The sequence below is a fragment of the Sphaerodactylus townsendi genome, linkage group LG11, assembly GCF_021028975.2.
Source record: "Sphaerodactylus townsendi isolate TG3544 linkage group LG11, MPM_Stown_v2.3, whole genome shotgun sequence".
In the NCBI taxonomy this organism is placed as follows: Eukaryota; Metazoa; Chordata; class Lepidosauria; order Squamata; family Sphaerodactylidae; genus Sphaerodactylus; species Sphaerodactylus townsendi.
This window is the reverse complement of record NC_059435.1, coordinates 9,019,545-9,043,983: the sequence shown is the minus strand read 5'-3', so window position 1 is coordinate 9,043,983 and position 24,439 is coordinate 9,019,545. Positions and strand designations below refer to the sequence as shown.

Sequence of the window (24,439 nt, the reverse complement as noted above, 5' to 3'; positions counted from 1 at the left end):
ACCTCAATTTCAGCCAGGTCATCTCACCTTTCGAAGCTTTTCTCGTCCTCCTGCCGTCTGGATGGCTTCCATCAAAGCACTGTGGAGTGACCTGTCTTTCGGAGGTGGCTTCTGGATGACTGGTTTAAACTTCTTCTTTGGCCCAAAGACGCTGTAGATGTTGCTGTCATTGCTGGCGTGAAGGTCCAGTTCATCCCTGGCAGAGGCACGGTCAAAACTCTCTCCCGTTTCAGAAGCCACGTGGTTCACCAGAGTGGTACCGTTACATTCCAGGGATCCACGGTGGTCGGTATGCCCACTACTTGACTTCGCAAGGGAGCCGGAAGACAAGGGAGCATTAAATGATCTAAGGAAGGAGAGAGACTTATTCTGGCCAGCTGGTTCCTCACTTTGAAAGAATACATTTGAAAGCATCGTTGATGTATCTCGAACAATGGCATTTTGGGCAGAGTCACTACCAGTCTCTTCTTCTGCGACGCCATCTTGAGAAGAGACTGTGGTGAATGGCGCACTGAAGCTCCTTCTGTAGCTACTAGTAGCGCTGGTCTCATTCAGTGCCTTCATGTTGGCAGTGTTGTTGGTCATCTGGGACTGAGAACCACTGGGTAGTTTGTTTGCTGTATTTGTGTTGCAGCTGGATATACCTGAACAACCTTCCATTGTTCTTGCTGGCTGTGGTTCGACTGAGAAGGATTTGGCCACAATGATGCGTCTTTTCAGGAAGGATTCCACTTCGGCGTTGGTCCCTCTCTGAGCACAGTTGTCTTCTTCCTTGTCACGTCTTTCCCAATTGGTTCTAAGCTGGGGCGGATCCAACGATTTTGCAATTGCAGAGGCCACGTAATGGCTTGACGTTCTTCTCGGGGGTTTCTGAAAGAGCAGTCCCGTCTTATCCTTGTTACCTGCAGGAACAATTGTTGATTTCCCCGGATCTTGTATGACATCAAAGGATGGCCTTATTTTTTCAGAGCCCCAGTTATTTCCAACCACTTTTGGACCAACTAGTGGCACGGCTGCCACTTTCTGACTCATAGGGCAGCCATGTTTCGTTTCAGATGGTTTGTTTAGGGGTTTGGAATTAGGGATGACTGGTGGTTTGTTAGGATAACCTACTGGGGACTCCTCAAATGTTTTTTCTGCCGAGTTGGACCGCCAGTACGCTCTGGCTCTTCCAATGAGGGTTTCCCCTGTTTCGCTTGGAGGCATGTTTACGGCAACCTTTCTAGTCCCCCCAGTATTTGGAGTCACCAAGTTGCCCAGCTCATCTATTTTAATGGCACCGGTGGAGAGAGACACGTCTCTGTCAAAGCGTTTCAGTTCCGGTCTGGGAGGAACAACTTTAAAGGTGGTGAGGCCCATCTTAGGCTCGTAGCTGGCGATGACGTTGTGAACACGACTGGACCAAGGGGATGGGGGCGGGGCAGCTTCCAGACCGTCCACGGATCTCACCGATGCTGGCCTGCATTCCGATTCCGTGTTTGTTCTGCTCGGAAGCACTTCCGTGGCGTTCCGCTCGCTCAGCGACTTCACGTTCTCCTTCGTGCCATTGCTTTTGTTTGGAGGTTCAAAGTTAGTAGCGTTTTCAGGCACAACCGCCAGGTCTGCCTCATCCTTGTTCCTTTCCTCACGTGAGGATGGTTGCGCCTCAGACACGCATTTCTGCTCTTCTTCATTTTGGCGTCTAAACTCTGGACCGGGTGACTGCTGTCGTAACAACCCGTTAAACAGGCAGGGGGATCCGTTGTTCACACATCCCTTACTGAAAGATCCAGCGTTGTTGTTTTCGTTTGATGGCTTTCCTGGGCTAACCGGGGCGTCTCCATTTGCCTGTGTCTGGGAAGGCAAAGCATCTCCTCCTCCTTCTCCAGAGTAGTGCATTGCGATGTCAGCTTCTGGAACTTCATCTATAATTGTCACTGGCACAGCAGCTGGAACATCGTCCGCAGCCTTACAGTTCTGTGGAAGATGACTGTCTGTCTCACTGGGCAGAGACCCGCTTTCGGAATCTTCAGGCGAACCTTCCATTGCTGTGAAAAACATCAACAAAATCCTTTGAAAATGTATAACATGTACCATGACGCTCTCACGCATTACAAATATTTACAAAGACAACAAGTGAGCGTTTGCATGGGGGGAGGTGTGGGGGGGGGGGGAGAACAGCAGCATCCTGCAGGGTACACATTGAAACTCCTTGGCTGCAAAAGCAGTTTGCCAGGCGCTCACGGGACAGACGCAAGGCAACGGCTCCACTGTTTGGAACATATTGTTTGCACAGTTGCGCTGTCCTCGTGAAAGTTCCAGCTACTCCTGGATCCCAAACACTGTTATAACGGGTACTAATAACAATTCTAGACTATTAATTTCAAATGCGGTGCAAATTCCTTGCCATTTCATCATTTATCATGTAATACTGAGCTGTTCCACTGGGCTTTTGGGGGGACCGGCCGCTGATTCCGCCCCTCTCATTGCCCTGTTCACTGGTTGTGCACCTGACCATCTGCCAGCCCCCTCCCAGAATTTGACCACTCCCAGGTTTTGACCACTGGGGTGTGATGCCAGACGCCCTTTACTATTAATTATTAACTATTTATTGTAGGATGCTGCTGCTATAGTTTTAAGGTTTTGTATTTTTAACTGGGGTTATTCGATTTGTTTTATTATGGTTGTTGTTTTTGCTGTACACCGCCCTGAGCCCTTCGGGGGTAGGGTGGTTTATCAAATTGAATTAATAACAACAACAACAACAACAACAACAACAATAGGGCTGAAGGCCAAACCAAAGCTGTTTAAATATGTGCAGCTACAAGTCTGGGTTGCACAGTGCTCAGTGCAAATAAATGATGAAGTAGCAGGGAATTTACTGTGCATTTGAAATTAGTAGTCTAGAATGTTTATTACAACCTATTATAACAGCGGTTAGGGACCTATGAGTAGCTGGAGCTAATCATTCTTTTCTTTGGGGTCACAATATAGTAACACGGCTTTATTGGGGGGAGGGGGTTGTTGGTCTTTACCATATTTTCCTGTTTTTGTTGTTGTCGTTTGAATCATATGAAAGCAGCCATAACTGATTAAGTGCTGTTTCACTTATATGCACGTGTCAAACTTATTCTAGGTTCTTTCCCTTACTACACAGTGTAACCAAGCGAAGGAAGCAATTCCCGTACTGGGATACACATGAAAATGTATTCGAAATGAGTCATATGGACAGCTTATTTCCCTAGCAATCCAGAGTTTCAAGAAAGCTCAAAAAAAGCAAATTATATGCATTATGCATTCAAACACAATGTTCTCAGGTGCCGAGATGAAAGACTAGCTCATGTTAATAATTGCTGGAATGGAAAATGTTGCACAGGTACCAGTGCACAGCCTTGAGTGGTTCTCAAAGAAATGTGTTTGCAGCTAGCACGGAATACAAGATACAGCATTTTGAACAGACTGCCATTCTGTGGCACTGCGGCCCTCTTTCCTTCAGCCCCGTTTAGGGATATCAGATTTTTCTTTGCAAAGCACAAATTGAGCAAGTAAGCAGAATGTGCCCTCTTCAGCTCAGATACAGATAGCAGTCTGGTGTTGTAACCCAAAGCATAGGGCAGGATCCTTCAGAGCCCAGCTCTATTGAAGGTATGTCAATAGCCAATTCAACTTTCTCCTGTCGAGGGATATTTAATAGCCACCCAACGTAACGATCAGAATAAATAACATTATTAACAAGCTTATTGGCTTTGTTATAATTGCTAGCTTTGTTCCTGAAAATACTTAGGATGAACATAACTATTATTTTTATTTATTTATTTATTTATTTATTTATTGGATTTTAAACCGCCCATCCCCGAAGGGCTCTGGGCGGCGTACAGCAGGCCTGCAGCAACAATACAAAGTAGCATTAAACACAGCAGGCTAAAAACAACATTTTACACATAAAACTAAGGTAATTTAAAACAATTTACAAATCTAAAACCATAAAACACAGCAGCAGCAATAATATATGTGGCGTCCGATCCCAAGGCCGGGAGGGGACAGTACTAATTAGATGGTATCAGGCGTACCAATGATGGCACGCAACACAAGAGCATCCTAGAGGGGGAGTCCATGGCTGGCCTCACCAAAGGCCCGGTGGAACAGAACTGTTTTACAGGCCCTGCGGAATTCACCAAGATCCCGCAGGGCCCGCACAGACAAGCTGTTGGTATTTTGCAAGAGTCTGCCACACTTCAGACATGAAGGGGTTAATTGTGCGCATGCTAATTAGTTGCTGAGGTCAGAGTTTTATGGCCAGTTCATTGATTAAGCTATTGGTCAGTTAGCTCCAGCATTGCCTATGTGGAACTAGTCAAGTAGACAGAAAGTTATAAAGTCTGTTTTTTTGTTAGAGTCAGAGTCGCCATGACGATGTGACCAGGAGGTAGTAATCAAGTGTAGTGCGAGAATAGAAAGTTCTTTATTTTCTTCCATGTAGCCCTCCCTAATAGCTAGTAAATTCATTTTTATAAAACCAGCAACTGTGTATTGGTCTCTTTTATGTTACACTGCAAATTATATTAAGTTTACAAGTTAACACAAGCCTCTATCATAAAGCCCTCAAGAGGTAAAACAAGGCTAGGAACTGAAAGAAGAGTTGTCTCCATGCTAAGCTGTTCTTCAGTCATAGGATTTGGGCTGCAGTTTCGTCGCTGGGGCATTGACTCTTGGAAGCTTACATGTCAAAAATCCTGTTGGTCTCTAAAGTGCTGTCACGGATGTCCACTTTGGACTAGCCAGGCCAGGGTAAACAATTTCAGAGGGCAAGATTAACTCCTTCAGATAGGGGCACGGTGACCATCGAAAATTCCAGTCTGATACTCTGGTTTCTCTTCATATCGTATAAATCTTTCACCGTTTACTAAAGAAAATTCCAGTCTGTTTTTTTTCCAGAAAAGCTGAACAAGACTGTAACGCACAATAGAAAACTTCAGTCCTCAAAAACCAGAATAGTGAGGACATAGTGGATGTTCTAAGATGTCCTACTATGGCCAACCATGACCGCTAGTGGACTTGAACCCAACAGATCAGTTCCACTGACTCTCATTTTGACTGCCACCTAAACAGACTAATTTGTGGGCTGCTCCTGGGATCCTCTTTATTCTTTCTGCATCACAAACACAAAAGTTCAATACCAGCTTACCTGCTAGTTCTTCATCGAAGGCAGCCAACGTCTGTTCTAGCCGTGCAGCAATGAATGTCTCTGAATTTTCAGATTTAGTTTCCGTCGCTTCATCCTCTTCCATGCTAGACAAAAAGAAGAAAAGGTCGGTAGTGCCTTACCAACCTCAGTCTCACTGATACCAGAGGTGGGATCCAGCAGGTTCTTACAGGTTCTCGAGAGTAGGTTACTAATTATTTGTGTGTGCCGAAAGGGGGTTACTAATTGGTGATTTTGCCACATGATTTTGGCCTTAGTTGCGCCCCTCCTCTCAGCAGTAGCGCGCAGAACTTGAAGCAGTCTAGCAGGAGGTGCACCGGCGTGTGTGGCAGCCTGTGCCTGCATGCATTCATTTCCTGCCCAAGGACCGGCGCAGCGGCTGCGTCCTTGCCACAGCCCCGCCCAGGAATGCCAAGCCACACCCCCTTCATGCCCTGCCCAGCCTCACTGGTGCTACGCCGCAGTTTGAATCCCACCACCATGGGAACCTGTTACTAAAATTTTTGGATCCCACCACTGACTGATACCAATCAAGGTGAACAGACTATGCACACAGACACACACACACCCCAAATCCCATGTGTGCACTTCTACAGGCAATCTGTACAGCAGTACGTCTATCTTTTTTCAAGTTAACGGCTTATTCATACAACACAGACGTCTCAGCACTGGGTTGCTGAGCTAGGCCTAAAAACTACAGCCATATGTGTCAATCAGCACCTTTGCAGGGTGGCTGCCAAGTGGTTGCTCAAACTTGGGGGTTGGCGGAAGCTCTATCAGGAATGCAGAAGTCTTGCTAGTGCCTGGTCCACTGGCCATATGGAAGAGTTGCCACTCCTGGGTTGAGAAACAGCTGGAGACTTTGGAGGTAGAGCGTGGGGAGGGCAGGGTTTGTGTAAGGGAGGGACCTCAGCAGGGTACAGGCAGGATACAAGCAGCCATTTTCTCCAGAGGCACTGATCCCTGTACTCTGGAGATCAGCTGTAATAGTGGGAGATCTCCAGGCCCCACCTGGAAGTAGGCAACCCTGTAGAAGCTGCAGTTCACACAAATTCCAGGGGTGTCAAGCTATGGAGCCCCAGATGTTCATGGACATCATGCTGGCAGGGACCGGTGGGAATTGAAGTCCATAAACATCTGGGTCACCAGAGTTCGACACCCCTGCTCTATTCAAATTTCAAAATGCGACCATGGAGAATTTTGAAATGTGTGTGGAGCCACCATTTGTCAGAACTGGAGCTTCCACTAAGAGCTTCAGATTTTTATTAGTAAGGTGTCGGTTCTAATTAATTCCCCATTAACATAATTCATGCGGAGAGCAGCAAGTTCTACTTTTGAGCTTTCAGCAAGTTCTACTTTTGAGCTTTCAGCTTTCAGCAAGTTCTTTTGAGATGCACCTATTCTTGAGATGCACCTACACAGTCTGCACGAAGAATGGAAGAAGAATTAGGCCCCTCTCAAATTTAGGACTCGCAGAAAGTTGCATGTTGCTCTCAGCATGAATTATGTTAATGGGGAATTAATCGGAGCCCACATCTTCTAATAAAAGTTTGCAGTGCACAAAGACGGAGTCGTTAAGAAAGAGGAACTGGTAGTGGGAGGAGGAAAAGTTATATCTCAACATCAAAGGAAGAAATAATTGAAAGCTGGTGCATTCCTTTCTCCTTTCAGTACCAAAGCGCACACGTTCACATATCGTATACTAGTAACTCTTTGGGTGGCCCCTGGGGTACTCTAACGTACGCAAGCATGGGAATCTAGATATTTTCATACACAGAACGACTTTTGCTTTTATATAACTGCAGATATAGAGTGACTGCGGGATCTTGCCAGATCTCCAAGTTTTATTGCTCATGATTGCTACAGGTATATTACCTTTTCTATGACATACCAGACTAAATTTGAAGTACTTAAATATCAGAGAGCTTTTATACAAAGCCGGAATTCCCTTCATCTGTTCCTGAAGGTGGCCATAAGAAGGTTCCCTATCAGGAGAGACGATGCCCTTGTAAATCTGGACACGCAGAAAAAATAGAACATGTGCTTCTCCAGAGTCAGTACAGTACTATAAAAACATACGTACTATACCTCATCCCTGCTATGAAGGTCACCAGAGTACAATGTAATATGTCTATGCTGCTCACAGATATCAAACTGATACAACAAACGATGTTGCTAGGTTCTGTGCAGCAGCACTTGAATTACACTGTAGGATGGTTTGTGGCATGAAATAGACTTAGATTTGATAGAGCCCTTCGGGGATGGGGCGGTATAAAAGTTTAAGAAAATTAATTAATTAATAAATAAATAAATAAATAAATAAATAAATAAATAAATAAATAAATAAATAGTTATACTTACTATACTGCAACTGTCAATTTCATTGTCCCCTTGTGCCTATTCTTTTTTTAGCTTTAAGCCTTTTGCTTTCTTTTATTTGTGCATACTATATTTTCCTTATGCTGGTGTATATTGGTTTTTGGCTGTAAGAAAGATTCTGATTTTGATATAAAGCAGAAACAATGTGCATTTACGCAACCCTGTCCAAGAACATCAGTAATTAATGCGATGGTTGAGGCCAATGCAGGTCAGACAGCAGGTAATGAAGGCATAACCATGTTCATGCCTCATTTGGAACACGCAAGGCAAATCTGCAGTCAATTGAGCTATTCCAGGAAAGCTGTGAAGCAACATGATTCTTGTACATTGCTTTTTCTCATGCCTTCTGCAACAGCACTGGCTATGGTTGGTTGCAAGAGGATACAGAGGAACTCAATGAAAATCAGAGCCCTACTCCATTTTGTTCAACTCCACTATACCCAGGAACTTTAGATCAAAGAATGTAGCAAGTGAGTAAGGATACATAATGTGGGTATTTAAAGAAGAAGAAGAGTTTGGATCTATAGCCCCACCTTCCTCTCCTGTAAGGAGACTCAAGATGGCTTTCAAACTCCTTTCCCTTCCTCTCCCCACAACAGATACCTTGTGAGGTAGGTGGAACTGAGCGAGTTCCAGTGACTAGCCCAAGGTCACCCAGCAGGAATGTAGGAGTACGGAAACACATTTGGTTCACCAGATAGACCTCCACCACTGGGGTGGAGGAGTGGGGAATCAAACCCAGTTCTCCAGATTAGAACCCACCTATTCTTAACTACACCACATTGGCTCTCATAGGTGGGGGGTACCACTGAGCCAGGAGGAAGAGTCAGATCATCAACTAGAATACAAAGTGTGTGTGAACTGACAAATTACAGTTGACAGTGGAATTCAATGCCTCTGAGAGTGGTGGAGTCTCCTTCTTTGGAGGTATTTAAGCAGAGGCTGGATGGCCATCTGTCAGGAGTGCTTTGATTGTGTGTTCCTGCCTGGCAGGGGGTTGGACGATGGCCCTGAGGTCTCGATTCTATGACTTATGGTGCCCCCATAGGGTTTTTGAGGGAAGAGATGCTGGGAGGTGGTTTGCCATTGCCTGCCTCCACATCATGACTCTGGTAGTCCTTGGTGGTCTCCCATCTGAATACTAAGCAGGGCCAGCCCTGTCTAGCTTCAGAGAGCTGACTAGATTAGGCTAGACTGGGGCTAACCAGGTCAGGGCAATACATCATATATTTCTTTGGTCCGTCTTCTTAAGAATTCATTTCCCTGCCCAGAAAGCACGTTACAGAAAATTAAGGCATTCGAAAAGAATTCAAGCATGGGAATGCCGAAGACCATGAAAAAGAACAGGGATAACTCATGGCCAAATCTATGTATTGTCATATATAACCTATGCTTTCTATCTCCAGAAATATAACATGTCCCAAGAAGAAATGCCTTGTTAATATAAAGAAGCTATAAGCAGAAACAGTAGCCTAGATGTACAGTTTGTTGTCATACTTGACTTCATTCACATTTGTGCTAAGAGTGTACATTCGGATATTTCTGAGATAAAACGTTTGTCTGAAATTTTCTGTTCCATTTCAGTTTGGGGATATCTGAAATGGAGCAAGGCACTTCGGAAAAAATGGAGCAAGGCACTTTGAAAAAAAAAATTGGGATCCAGAAATTTACTACTGTCAAAGAATGAATCTGCCTCTTTATCAAAATGTTTGGAAAACATTTCGTGTTTGTGTGAGTGAGAAATTTGGGGGCCCTTTGCTTAAAAACTGGCTATTCTAGAAAGCACAGCCTATATTTCCAAACCTGAAAAGTTTCCAGGAATTCATGTCCAAAATAATTCCTATGTTCTCAAAATTTTGGGCCAATAATAGCCGTGCCCTTCTTAAAATCACAACACAAAATTAAAATGATTTTTTTTCCAGCCCAACTCCCATTCTATCATCCACCCTATCTTTCCCTCCCTATCTATATACTTAGGAACCGTGTGTATGTGCCTTAACGTCTCACTGTGTGATTGTTTGCAACCAAAACTTATATAAAAATATTTAAACTGCAATTTGGTCTTTTGTGAATTCTCTGCAGATACGTTTCAAGCCGTTTCTGGTATACATAGTCTAAAAAGATCCTCTCCCAGCCTACCTCTAGTATTGCCAAGCCGAGTAATTCCCCATTGCTCTATAAAAATAAGTTCATACACTGTTTAGCTGGGTAACATGTTCCTAACGTTTCGCCTGCATCTGCAGATGGCATCTTCAGAGGTGTATCACAGAGAGAAGTACACTTCTGAAGTGATACACCTCTGAAGATGCCGGCCACAGATGCAGGCAAAACATTAGGAACAAGATCTCCCAGACCACGGCCACACAGCCCGGAAAGCCCACAACAACCAGTTAACCTACTATGTTCATACGGCTCTCTCCATCAAGTCATTCAAACATCTAATGGGCAGGCCATGTGACAGGCAATTTCAATAACTCCTGACACAAGACTATATTTAAAGCTTGCACTTTTAGCAATACACAACAGACTTAAAAAAATCTTTCCTCCTTGACCTTCTCAGTCCCTCCCTTAGAAGAGAACCCGGCCTCTTAAGACCTTCCTTTTGTTGACAGACTTGCTCTGGCTACCATTCAAGCAAAACACAAGGCCTTTTTCTGATAGTGTTTTACAGGCCAGATAAATATTCCCAATGGCACTTTCTCACACACTCTTTTCTGACATAGGAAAGAACAAGATAAACTTTAGGCCTTTTGTCTCATAAAACATGAGGTGTTGAAATTATGCCGCTTGGGAATTTCTTGAAGGAACTGATGGATTAGCACAGATTCCTAAAACACCAGAGCATCAGGGGCACCAAAGACCCTGAAGCCGCTTAACTACTGACTTTTGCTAAACTGAGGTCACAGGTTATTGTTGGCTTGTTGCAGTGTTTAATCGGCTGGAGACAAAAGCGAAGGATAAGGAGTATTTCTGTCAAATAGGAACTGTGAGAGCTGGGCCTTTATAAAATCAAACGGGAAGGACAATTATAGTCCAAGCCATGTTGATTAGAGTCTGGGAAAATCTAGAATGAAGTTGTTAGGGTGTTAAAAATCATTTTTAAAATTATTATTATTATTATTTATTCGATTTGATAAACTGCCCTACCCCCGAAGGGCTCAGGGCGGTGTACAATAGCCAATGACAAGACAATAAAACAAATCGAATAGCCCCAATTAAAAACAATACAAAACCTTAAAACTATAGCAGCAGTAACCTACAAAAAATGAATAATAATAATAAAAGGCTGTGCAGGAGTCTATCGCATACCATGCAGCTGTGGACAAGTCTACATAGGAACCACCAAACGCAGCGCACAGACACGTATCAAAGAACACGAAAGGCACTGCAGACTATTTCAGCCAGAAAAATCAGCAATAGCAGAACACATGATAAACCAACCTGGACATAGAATATTATTTGAAAAAACAGAAATTCTGGACCACTCTGAAAGCCACTTCACGTCAGACTATTACAGAGAAGCGAATTGAAATCCATGAAGCACATGGACAATTTTAATAGGGAAGGAAGAAACTATGAAAAAATGAACAGAACTTGGCTGCCAGAATTGTTGAAAAAATACTAAGAGTCAGGAACAGTGTGCTAACCAGCTCCACACAAACACAGGGATGACCATAGAACCACAAAAGAAACCAAAGGCCAGGATACTTCTATTCAGATAGCTCCCACCCAGGTGACCTTGCTATCTCCCAGTGTTACGCCCATGCTATAGTCTTCATTGTTACTCATCCGCCACTTCTCTATTCAGATGCCCCTCAACTATTGACCTGGTTGCAGCTTCTTTTGTTTACTCACAGACAAAGGTTTCTCCACCCACCCTGGACACTCCTAACAGATTATATACTCCACTTGCTTTCCCAACATCAGATCCTCTGAAGATGCCAGCCACAGATGCAGGCGAAAGTCAGGAGAGAATGCTGCTAGAACACGGCCATACAGCCCGGAAACCACACAGCACCCAAGTGATTCCGGCCGTGAAAGCCTTCGACAATACATAATAAAAGGCGTCTGTCATCAAACCCCAGTGGACAAACCCTGGGAGGGAGTGGGTAGGCAGATGGTCAAGTATATAGCCAGTGCGCAGGGCAGCAATAGAGGGGCGGGCTCAGCGGCCGGCCCCCCCAAAAGCCCGGTGGAACAACACAGTTTTGCAGGCCCTGCGGAACTCTCCAAGGTCCCGCAGGGCCCTAATTGCTGGAGGAAGAGCATTCCACCAGGCAGGGGCCAGGGCATGTTTATTTATTATATTTTTAGACCACCCTCCCCAGTAGGCTCAGGGCGGTGTACATCATAATTTAATATATAAAATAAAACATAAAACAGTAATTCAGTCTGTAATTTAAATCATGAATTGCAAATACTTGGAACTAAGACCAGTAGCAGACAGTAAAGGAAAACGTTATAGGAGCTGATATAAAGAACTGGTGGACAGCAGAGATCCATGAATGGGATGGGTTTGGTTCACACCAAGGAATTTCCCAAATATCACATGGGATAATAATACTGGGCTACTTTATAGGGTTGTTGTAAGGATTACTGAAATCATGTAACACAAGACATCCACAGCTGACTTTGCCCAAGCACTTAACTTGGCATGAAATGGTCCACATTTATCTGTCCCAGTAAACCAACTGTAAGGGCTGTTCTTCATACGAATATTTTACTGGGCAAGACTGGATCTGGAGATAAGCATTTGCATGTGTATAATGGTTTGATTCAACTTCTGTACAAACTGTCCCTTTCACAAAGGCTAAGCAATTCAATTACTTGTGTCATTGATTTAAGAGAATTGGTCCCATTCCATTACAAAAGTTCTCTGCAGTTTGCTCGCCGCGCTGCAATTAATCTCATAAAAGATATAAACAGGAACATGCTGTAACCAAACAAACATGCAAGCCGCAGCACTCGTGTTCTGCCGTTTGCGATGTTTGCAGAAACTTTATACCAAAAGGCAAAATGACAACTATTATCTAATCAGTTCCAAATGATACATACTTTCTGGTATGATGAGAGAACGGTTTGGTACGGCACACAGGTTAACTCATAGGGTAATAGTACACAAGAAGCTTCCCAGATCAATTCTGGGTAGTCTGAAAGAAGAATGAGCCATCTTCTCATCTGGACAGCAGCCTAGAACAGTTGCAGCCTAACTCCTGATGGTGTGAACATAAGGCTCACCCTTCTAGATCACATCAAGGGATCATCTAATCTAGCATCCTGTTTCCAACAGCGGCCAGTCATACTTGTGCACGTAAAGTGCCCTCAAGTCACAGTTGACATGGCAACCTGGTAAGGTTTCCAATTCAAGAGATGTTCAGAGGTGGTTTGCCATTGCATGTCTCTGCACCATGGTAGTGGTTAAGAGCAGGTGTACTCTAATCTGAAGGAACCGGGTTTGATTCCCCGCTCTGCCGCTTGAGCTGTGGAGGCTTATCTGGGGAATTCAGATTAGCCTGTGCACTTCAACACACGCCAGCTGGGTGAGTTGGGCTAGTGGCGTAGGAGTGTTAAGAGTGGCGTAGGAGGTTAAGAGCTCGTGTATCTAATCTGGAGGAACCGGGTTTGATGCCCCGCTCTGCCACCTGAGCTGTGGAGGCTTATCTGGGGAATTCAGATTAGCCTGTGCACTCCCACACACGCCAGCTGGATAGCCTTGGGCTAGTCACAGCTTCTCGGAGCTCTCTCAGCCCCACCCGCCTCACAGGGTGTTTGTTGTGAGGGGGGAAGGGCAAGGAGCTTGTAAGCCCCTTTGAGTCTCCTACAGGAGAGAAAGGGGGGATATAAATCCAAACTCTTCTTCTTCTTCTCCTCCTCCTCCTTCTTCGTGGACTCCCATCCAAATATTGACAAGGTCAACACTGCTTAGCTTTCAAGATCTGATGAGAATTCACCCATGAAACAGCAACAATAAATAAGCAGCAACAAATAAGCATTAGTTAAAATGTTATTTAACAGCAAGTAACATCAGCAGTGCCCTGACCTGAATAGCCCAAGCTACTCTGAGCTCATATCACAGAAGTTAAGCGGGGCCAACCCTGGTAAGTATTTGGACGGGAGATGGGAGATATATGAAGGCAGGTCATGGAAAACTACCTATGAATGTCTCTTGCCTTGAAAATGCCCCTAGGGGCACCATAAGTGAGATGTGATTTGACAGCAACCCCCCACCCCAACATAAAGCACAAATCAAATATTGTAGCCAAAAGCCTGGGATCCATCTTCAGGCGGTCTCAAAACTTAAGAGCAGGTGCTGGGAGAGTGGATGCAGGAAGGGAGAAGGGTTCTGAAGGCAAGAGGCATTCAGAGGTGGTTGGCCACTGCCCGCCTCTGCAAAGTAACCCTAGATTTCCTCAGTGGTTCCCATTCAAAGAACTAAGCAGGACTGACCTTGCTTAGCTTCTGAGAGCTGATGAGATTAAGCTAAATCAGGCCAGCCACATCAGGACAGGGAGTTGCACAAGCAAGGTGAAAAGACCCTCTTCTGGCCACCCATCTCACTTCAGGAGGTAGAGACAAACATGGAAAGGCCTCTAGCAATCATCTCAAGAACTGAGCAGATTCACCAAAAAAGAGGCTGTCTCTCAAGTAAGCAAGCAAGGTGAAAAGACCCTCTTCTGGCCACCCATCTCACTTCAGAAGGTAGAGACAAACATGGAAAGGCCTCTAGCAATCATCTCAAGAACTGAGCAGATTCACCAAGAAAGAGGCTGTCTCTCAAGTAAGCAAGCAAGGTGAAAAGACCCTCTTCTGGCCACCCATCTCACTTCAGAAGGTAGAGACAAACATGGAAAGGCCTCTAGCAATCATCTCAGGAACTGAGATGATTCACCAAGAAAGAGGCTGTCTCTCAAGTATGATGATCCATGCCGTTTGGGGGACTGAGGAGGAGGAGGAGTTGTTTGGATTTCTATCCCACTTTTCTCAACCTTAAGGAGTCTCAACTCCTTTCCCTTCCTCTCCCCACAACAGGTACCTTGAGAGGTAGGTGGGCTGAGAAAGTTGCCCAAGATCACCTAGCAGGCCTCATGTGAAGGAATGGGGAAACACATCCAGTTTACCAGATAGGAGTCTGCCACTCATGTGGAGGAGTAGGGAATCCAACATGGTTCTCCAGATCAGAGTCCAACGCTCTTAACCACAACATCATGCTGGTTTAACAGACAAGGAGGCAAGAATATTTGGAGGGCATTTCCATACTTGTTTGTGAATAGTTTATGACTAAGCTGATTCACAAGTGCAAGTTGAATACTACATGAGTGACATATATGAATAGATCCCTCAATATGCAACTGAGAATTCACATTGCAACATTTTTCAATTGCAACATCTTCAGGTGGAATCAGCTTACATAGTCATCTGCCAGGTATCAGCAAAAAGCAACCGAGTAATCCGTATTATTGGGAATTAACTGATCAAAACCCAAACCAGCAGGCTTCATGTGTCGGAGCATGGAAACAAGTCCAGTTCACCAGATAAGAGTTCACCACTCAAATGGAGGAGTGAGGAATCAAACCCAGTTCTCCAGATTAGAGTCTGCTGCTTGTAACCACTACACCAAGTTGACTCTCTAAAGCAGGGGTGGGCAATTATTTTTTCCATGGGGCCGCATAAGAAACAGAAAATATTGTGGAGGGCCGGGCCAAAAGGCAGGGGGGCGAGGCGCTTTTGAAAGCTCCGCAGAAGCCGGCAGCCAAGGCAACCGGCTTCTGCGAGGCTTTCAAAGACGCCTCGCTCCCCAGCACGGCAGGGGGGCCAGTCAGGGTCATCCGATGGGCCGGATGTGGACCGCGGGCCATATAATGCCCAGGTCTGCACTAAAGTGTAACCAGCGTAGTACAATGGTTAAGATGTCGGAATAGGGTCTGGGAAATCCCAGTTCATATCCTCACTTGTGCCATGGAAGCTTGCTGGGTGACTTTGGGGCAATCACACCCTCTCCACCCTGGTTAGTATTTGGGTGTGAGACCTCCCAGAAATACCTGGGGGCTGAAGCGAAGGCAGGCCATAATGGCACATCCCGTCCGAATTTCTCTTGCCTTGAAAACCCTGCAGAGTAGCAGAGAGTCAGCTGTGATTTGATGGCAAACAAACAAACAAACCACCAACACTTGGAATTATACAGAGAAAAGAACGGGTAGCTAATGAGCAGCAGTGGCGTAGGAGGTTAAGAGCAGGTGTACTCTAATCTGGAGGAACTAGGTTTAATTCCCCGCTCTGCTGCCTGAGCTGTGGAGGCTTATCTGGGGAATTCAGATTAGCCTCTGCACTCCCACACAGGCCAGTTGGGTGGCCTTGGGCTAGTCACGGTTCTTCGGAGCTCTCTCAGCCCCACCCACCTCACAGGGTGTTTGTTGTGAAGGGGGAAGGGCAAGGAGATTGTAAGCCCCTTTGAGTCTCCTACAGGAGAGAAAGGGGGGATATAAATCCAAACTCTTCTAATGAACTTCAAATAACAAACAGACACACAAACCCTGTCATGGTGATGTGCTTAACATCAGAATATTTATCAGTCTTTCAGCTTTATTCTACACTAACTAGAGTTCCCAAAACATCTTCCAAGCGAGCCCCATGTCAAGCACACTGTAGTAACCCACCCCGGAAGCTATCACAAGACGGCTAGCTGCGGGCAAATCCCAATAGTCCAGGAAGGGTCATCAAAGCACAGATGCACGGGTTATTTTGCAAAAGAGGTCCTATTACGGTAGGTTTTTTGAAACAGAAACCTATACTTTTTTGAATTGGGAAGGAAAAGTCCTCATTTTCCTTCCAATTGCAATGCAGTAAATTTTGACAAATAAATCAAATAATGTATGTATTTACTGCATTGGCCTTTTTTCTCGTTCTGAACACCCTTTGGCCCATTTGTATAATAAATTCTAGCCCACACCGCATTAGTTCATTGAGTGGAATGTTAAGCTAGCCAGTAGCATCCTAAATCCAGCTGCTTCACAGATTTGACAGAATAAGCTCACAGCCCTATGTTATTCGAAGAGCAGGGGCATAGCAAATAAAACAGCCCTTTCTTGTTATGATGACAAAAGAACGGTTTCCATCCAAATCATTAGCTACAAGGATCACATCCAATATCAACAAACTCCAAGAAATGAAGGAAGAGGGAGAGAAAACTGAGAAAATATGTTACTGGTTCTTATTTCCTTTTCAGTCATTAACTGATTCAGTTATTAGCTTAACTCAACGGAAGTTCTTTTTTCTTTCATTCATCCCCCGCTCCTGACATACGTGCTGGAGCCAGGCGCCAGGGTTTCCGGAGGCGAAGCGGGGATGGAAGTTGACTAATGTCGGCTCCGTCCCCAGCCCTGTCTCCAGAACACCCCCGCAACGCTGGCACAGGGAGTGGGGGCATAGGAGCACTGGCGTGGCGCATGCCATTACGTCCAGCTGTTTTGGCAGGCCACAGCAGCTGCTCACTAGCGGTTCCATCCCTCTACCGGGATAGACCCGCAGCACCTCCAGTGAAAGATCTGCAGGATAGGGTTACTAGTCTCAATTTCTTTGTGTGAATGTGCAAATTCACATTTTTCTGCAGACCTGGGTAGACCCCAAATATGCAAAAGTTCCTTCCTTCTCTATAGGAGATCTTGTTCTGCAGTTTTTATGATTGGCTTGGAGGCATGGCCCCTTTACTATTATAGTGTGGCATGTTCTGGTCATGGGAAGAATTTGGTGGCTGACTACTACCAGGAAATACACGCTGGCATAAAAATAAAAAGAACAGAGTGGTTGGAAGAGCTATTGAGTGGGCAGGGGAAGGCAGGGAGGAGTGAAAAAGCCCAAGGAAGAGTAACGCATGGCCATCTCCTTTGCTTTTCCTGTGAAGGCAGGAAAAAAGTTTGTACTTGCTTTCGGAAACCACGGGGATTCTCTGATCTGTAACATAGTGAGTTCAGGATCGGAAGAAACATGTGCGCAACTGAGAATCTGACCCAACGGGAATATAAGTTCACTGCATAAATGGTCAGGACGTACTCAAAATGATGGAAATGCAACTGTTAAGCTAGCAGCACCAAAATTTCAGGGTAGGAGATTCTCCTGATGATACCACCCAGGTTTGGCGAAGTTTGGTTCAAAGGGTCAAACGTTATGGAGCCTCAAAGGTGCCGCTAGCCTAAAAACTGCACCCCCTGCAGGCCAAAGTTGGGAAAACAGTAAAAAATACAGAAAGCCACAAACGAACCTGCAATTTTTGCGCCCACCACAAGGTGGCGCCCGGGGCACTTGTCCCCGGATGTCCCCATGGTAGCTACGCCTCTCTCCCCCTCTCCATGGATCAGTCCTAACCTCCCACCTCTGGCTTTTCTCATTGTTAGGGAAGGTTGTCGTAAGTAGATTCTGGGATTGGCAGCTGACCCTGTTGAAATGAACTTCCATGTGCCTTTGCCAGCAGAATGAAAAGTTTGCCCCCCATCTATTAATGTGTCTCGTATAAAGCTTAATTAATCTTGAACTTACGGTTACAAGTAATATTATGGTGGGATTGGGCTTTTCAGTTGATTAGCTGGAAACAACTTGTCTGCCAACCCCAGTCGTAACTGGAAGCTGATAATTGGCTGCTGATGGGAAGCACTTGAATGCAATTCTCTGCTGTGGTTTCCAAAAGACTGGCCCTTGTACTTTCTCAGAATTTAGTCATCCATCCATTATAATCATTGTAATGATCATAATTACTTTTTGGGTTATAAAGCCACCCTAGCCTGAAGGCCTCTGGAAGCCCTCTCCACCCCCACAGGCCCCCGAGCCACGTCTCCGGCCCCCATGCAGGCCGCGGGGCAGAGGTGGGGGGCCCAGAGAAGGGGTTGTCTCCGGGCTCCATTTCCCCTGACACATCTCTGCATAAAGCTGAGCATTCTTTTTAAACATCATAACACCTGACTCTTCAAATTGCTCCACTGGTTCTCTATCTGAGGAATTGGCATAGTATGAAATCCTTTGGAAATCCCCTGTCAAATTTGCGCCTTTGTTTATAAAGCACTATGGACAACTCTGTCACGTCTTTATGCTAATGTTGCCTACCGTGCAGATAAATTTTTTCACACCCAAAGTGATCAACAGGACTTGTAGCCTCCCTGATGCAAGGCAGAAGACACCCAGAGCTCATTACTGTTTTTGGAAGGTCCCAGCCGGAAGTGTGCATGACTGCTTTTTTTGGCTTTCCGAAGAACTCCTTGGCTATTTCTTTCAAGTGGGAACTTCCAGAATTTACCTGGGAATTTCATTTGGACAGTGGCAACTTATCAAAATATATGGACAAAGATAAATAGGCCATGGCCTGGTCCTACCGGGAGAGCAACTCTTCAGTGCATGTAACATGAAGTGTGGTCTTGGTCTTTTACATTAATTACAGCAAAATGTCTAACTGTTAGGTCTCAGACCCTTAAGCCAATAAACAGACTCTGAAATATTGATCAGTAGCATTTATTGAATAAGCATCGAAGCACCACACTGGTCTGACGAAGCTGGAATTCACAGTCCCCTTTATTCCGCACAGACAACCCCCCCCCCTCCCGGTTTTCCCAAGAATTTGTGAAAAACAGCCTTTGGAGCTGAGGCTCTGCTGTCAGCTACAAATAGTTCCGCCTGGCTTCTTGTCCTGAATTTTATGATACTTGGATGTAACATAGTTCTCGTGGGACAGGAGGACCAGGGGAAGCCTAGTTGTCTACAAGCATGTGAAACCATAAAGTAAGATCAAGGAAAGAATGTGCAGATGGATACATATAACAGGCTGGTTACCTTTATAAAAGGAGCAATTTGTTATTTTAAGTGGTTCCATGATTCCAGGAATGTATCTCAACCACTTAGATACCATCCCTCTGACACTAACTAAACATATTGAAGAAGAAGAGTTTGGATTTATAGCCCCCCTTTCTCTCCTGCAGGAGACTCAAAGGGGCTTACAATCTCCTTGCTCTTCCCCCCTCACAACAAACACCCTGTGAGGTAGGTGGGGCTGAGAGAGCTCAGAAGAACTGTGACTAGCCCAAGGTCACCCAGCTGGCGTGTGTGGGAGTGCACAGGCTAATCTGAATTCCCCAGATAAGCCTCCACAGCTCAGGCAGCAGAGCGGGGAATCAAACCCGGTTCCTCCAAATTAGATACACGAGCTCTTAACCTCCTACGCCACTGCTGCTCTCCCTGTATCAATGAAATTAATGACAGTTACTCTTTACACATATGACCAATTTCCAACTTATTTACCTATTCTGCTTTTTATTCTTCCACGACAATTGCAGTGTCAGGATTGAAAATAAACATAAACAAATATCTCGTAAATTTAGGCTGCAATTCTATACACACTTACCTGAAAGAACCACTGATCTCAATGTGACCTATCTATGAATCAATATGCACAAAACTGTACTGCAAATCCTTGTTTCGAAGAACATATAACAAGTTTCTTCCAATTCTGTTTTCTAAAATCTACCTTTGATCTGAAAGTGTTTGCTCACCTAAGCCTTAATTGGTCGATAACCCATGGGGCAGCTGCCATGCGCCAGGAGCAAAAGAACATTGGGGCAAAAAGTCTCGTCCTGACACGCTTCCTCCCTGCAGTGCCCCGAGAGAGGAAGTGTGTTGGGGCAAGATTTCTTGTACTGATGCGCTTCTTCTTGTCCCGCCTGGTGCTTCTTGCTTTCCCTGCGGAAAGCGAGAGGACTTCTGGCATGACTTTTGCACCAGTGCAAGGCAAGGGCGGGGCAGAGCCAGCCATGGGTAATCGGCCATTGTTAGATTGGCTCAATGCAAAATTAGTGTTGGGTCATGGCAGAAAAATACATATGGAAATCTAGAAGAAGAAGAAGAAGAAGAAGAAGAAGAAGAAGAAGAAGAGAAGGAGAGGAGGAGGAGGAGTTTGGATTTTTATCCCCCCTTTCTCTCCTGCAGGAGACTCAAAGGGGCTTACAATCTCCTTGCTCTTCCCCCCTCACAACAAACACCCTGTGAGGTGAGTGGGGCTGAGAGAGCTCCGTAGAGCTGTGACTAGCCCAAGGTCACCCAGCTGGCATGTGTGGGAGTGCACAGGCTAATCTGAATTCCCCAGATCAGCCTCCACAGCTCAGGCGGCAGAGCTGGGAATCAAACCCGGTTCCTCCAGATTAGATACACGAGCTCTTAACCTCCTATGCCACTGCTGCTCACATAATCTACCATAATATCCTAGTGTAACTAATGCTTTAACATTTGCTAAAATATGGGATTGCTCAAGAAGAGCCTGGTGAGAGGCAAGAAATGGAAGGAAAGGGGGAACTGACCCTGGAAAAAATAATCCCATGATGTTGCTACTTCCCAAAACGCGAGCTATGCTAGTTGCCACAAACATCCATTAGACTGTTTTGGCATCAAACGTTTTCATTAGAATAAGCCCTTGGGTGTTAATTTGGCGCTGGCTTCTGATAAAGCAACAAGACGTGTGGTGGGGAAAAGGTTAAGCTAAGCAGAAATCACTCTCCCAGTTTGCTTCGTATATGAGACTCACCTGCAGTGAAAGTTCCCAGACTCTTCGGAATTGAAGGAAGCGTTCTTTAAAGAGCAAGATTCTGCAATGACCGGGGACTCTGCTCCGGCCAATGTGTCCTGGACACTGACAGATTTGTCCCTCGACCTCAAGCTATCGCTTTGGGAATCCAACGACACAATATCGGAAGGAGAGCTCAAAACACCTGAATCTTCCGTGGTGTCCTCTGAGGCAAAGCAGCTGCTAACAGAGGCGGTTTCCTCCATTTCTGACTGTTCCAGAACTAGATCATCCGAGCTATAATGATTATCGCTTGAAATCTGCTCGTTACCTAGACAAAACAGGGCAACACAAGTTAAGGGAGATTCTTTACCATTTCAAAACATATGAGACAAACACAATAGTCCCCTCCCTCTCACTTTTTTTTTTTAGTATGGTAGAGAGTTTCTATGCAGAATGAGATTATAAATTTCTGTGTACTGGAACTAGTGGCTTTTCCATTCCCATAATGGTTGTGTGAACTGTATTGTCGAAGGCTTTCACGGCCAGAATCACTGGGGTGCTGTGCGGTTTCCGGGCTGTATGGCCGTGTTCTAGCAGCATTCTCTCCTGACATTTCGCCTGCATCTGTGGCTGGCATCTTCAGAGGATCTGCTAGTAGGAAAGGAAAGCAAGTGGTGTATATAGACCTGTGTGTAAAAGTTAATAGGTGAGGACATCTGAATAGGAGTGGCCTGGCAAGTGAGTAACAATGAAGTGTTACTCCACTTGCTTTCCTTTCACACATGCATTAATATAATTTGATTACACATACACTTGCTTTCCTTTCCTACTATCAGATCTTCTGAAGATGCCAGCCACAGATGCAGGCAAAATGTCAGGAGAGAATGCTGCTAGAACACGGCCATACAGCCTGGAAACCACACAGCACCCCAGTTGTGTGAACTGTCAGGAAACAGTGCATTTAAGTAAAAATGGGGGTGGGGGCCTTGGTACTGACTAGGAATAAAGAGAAGAAACAGCATAAAGCAGAACCACCATGTTTTGCACCTTCCATAGATAAATTTGTTATACCTCAGCATGAAATCTGAGGAAGGACAAGGAAGGGGATATTGAGAGAGTGGGGGTGGACTGGCATGTGAGTCACAGAGAAGTCTGTAGCATGACTCACATGCCAGGCTACTCTATTCAGATGGCCTCACCTTTTGACCTCACAGTGTATATACTCCACTTGCTTTCCATTCCTACCATCAGATCCTCTGAAGATGCCAGCTAGAGATGCAGGCGAACGTCAGGAGAGAATGCTGCTAGAACACAGCCATACAGCCCAGAAACCACACAACACCCCAGTGATTCCGGTCATGAAAGCCTTTGACAATAAACTAGAAAATACCCATTTATAATAATACATGATTTTAACTACCCTCACGTTTATTGCTTAAATGTACATTTACAGCGAGACAAAGAGGCATAATTTTAAATTAAATAAATGAATATGCCTTCGCACAATTAATCAAGGAGTGAAGTAGATAGGTAAGCCTTCACCTAATTCTGACTTGCCCAGAGCCTTGTGTGAGATATGGCTTCAACAACAAGTTATCATAGTTACCATCAGTTACCATCAATGTTAAATTGCCCCAAAAGACCAAAATAATCTTATTCAATTGAAAGAGGTGAAACAAGATAGAGTAATTAAAAAGTTGAAAGGAGCGTCAAGATGCTCGGAAATTACTTAAAATCACCATAACAGAAGTTCAGATAAAATGCGTATTGTACATTAGGAAAGGTACAAATAAATCAAAGTGTGGCTAATTAACAGAGTAAACAAAGCTATGAAGGACAAGGAGTTCTTTAAAAATGAGAATAAAAAAAGAGGAGAAACTTTTACACAACAAAAGCTGACAACAAGGCAAGTGAAAAATAGAGTTACATTGTGGAGGATATTGCGCTAGTGCCCCCCATAACAGTTTTTTTCAGGAAAGAAATTTGAAGAATTAAGTCAAATAGATGTAATAAAAAATGAAGCAGGACAGCTGGCAGATAGCAAACGAGTCATCAGGTCTGGAGAGCATAAGCCTCAAAGTTCTTAAAACGCTCGAAAGTGAAACGTGTCATCTTCCTTGAAGAAGTCTGCCTGCGGCACTAATGTTAGCTTTCATGCAAGAAGACAGGCCAGTAGCCAAGATAATGCCATTTTATTTAAAAAAAGATCACTGAAATTTCAGTCTAACCATTCCAGGTAAATTAGTGGGAAATATTATTAAAGCTAGAATAATTGCACAGAGTGGGGGGAAAGCTTTGCTAAGGGAGAATCGGCATAATTTCTTCAAAAGGAATCATTGCCTCACTACCGTTTTTAAGGTTTGTTTGAGCACCTACAGACAGAGGGAAGGGATCCAGCAGAGACATTTTGGCTACGCTCTCAGGAGAGGACCTCTAGTCTACTTATAAAGCTAATTAATTCAATAAAGACTAGGAAAGAAGAAAAAGAAGGCATGGGCCAATAAACTTTGTACGGATCCCGCTCCTAACATGAGTCCACTCCGCGTTTCCACCCCAACCAGGGTTTTTCAAGAATTGCACTATCAGCGATTCTTTAGTTTAAATGCGGATTGCAGCTGCGTCTGAGCGACTGGCTGCACCAGGAAGCAGGTTACTTGGCCCCGCTTCAGTGGTGGGATTCAAATAATTTAACAACCAGTTCCAAAAGGACTCAGTAGTGCTGTGGTGGCGAACCTTTGGCACTCCAGATGTTATGGACTACAACTCCCATCAGCCCCTGCCAGCATGGCTGATGGGAATTGTAGTCCTTAACATCTGGAGTGCCAAAGGTTCGCCACCACTGCAGCAGTGGGATTACAACCAGTTCTCTGTACTAGGCAAAAAATTAGCTACCGGTTCTACCAAACTGGGGCAAATAGGTTGAATCCCACCACTGACTTTTTTAAAGTCCCCACCTCTCCGCTGCATAGCTACGGAGGGGCACACTGACGGCAGCATGGCCGTGGAGGTCAATGCCTGCCTGACTTCGTAGCTACGCAGCGGGTTATTGACTGAAGCCTTGTATATGCTTACTCCCAAGGAAGCCTACCAGTTGTTAAAAAACAAATGGTTAGACTCTGAATTTCAAACACTGACAAGTTCGGCAAATAAAACCTGCTCTCCCTTGAATCTAGCAATTCCCCCTATTCAAGGTCAAACAGCCAAATATTTGATCACGTTGACTAATCCAACACAAAGACGAGCAATGGCCCTAGCCAGATCCAATGTTATGCCGTCAGCCTTTCTCGCTGGGAGATTTAACAAACTTGATAAAGCTCAAAGGCTTTGTCCCTGTCAATCTGGTC

The 24,439-nt window shown here is 44.9% G+C and overlaps 1 protein-coding gene across 5 annotated transcripts in view; it reads right to left on the bottom strand.

The window, feature by feature from the left end:
* COBL (cordon-bleu WH2 repeat protein) overlaps window positions 1-24,439 on the bottom strand; it is a 239,104-nt gene that overhangs the window by 16,056 nt on the left and 198,609 nt on the right. For all 5 annotated transcript variants that reach the window (XM_048511299.1, XM_048511297.1, XM_048511302.1 and 2 more), the window contains 3 exons: window positions 21,114-21,423; window positions 5,165-5,268; window positions 28-2,027 (listed from right to left, as the gene is read on the bottom strand). In XM_048511299.1, the coding sequence (XP_048367256.1) occupies window positions 28-2,027; window positions 5,165-5,268; window positions 21,114-21,423 (2,414 nt within the window). The remainder of the gene's footprint in view (window positions 1-27; window positions 2,028-5,164; window positions 5,269-21,113; window positions 21,424-24,439) is intronic.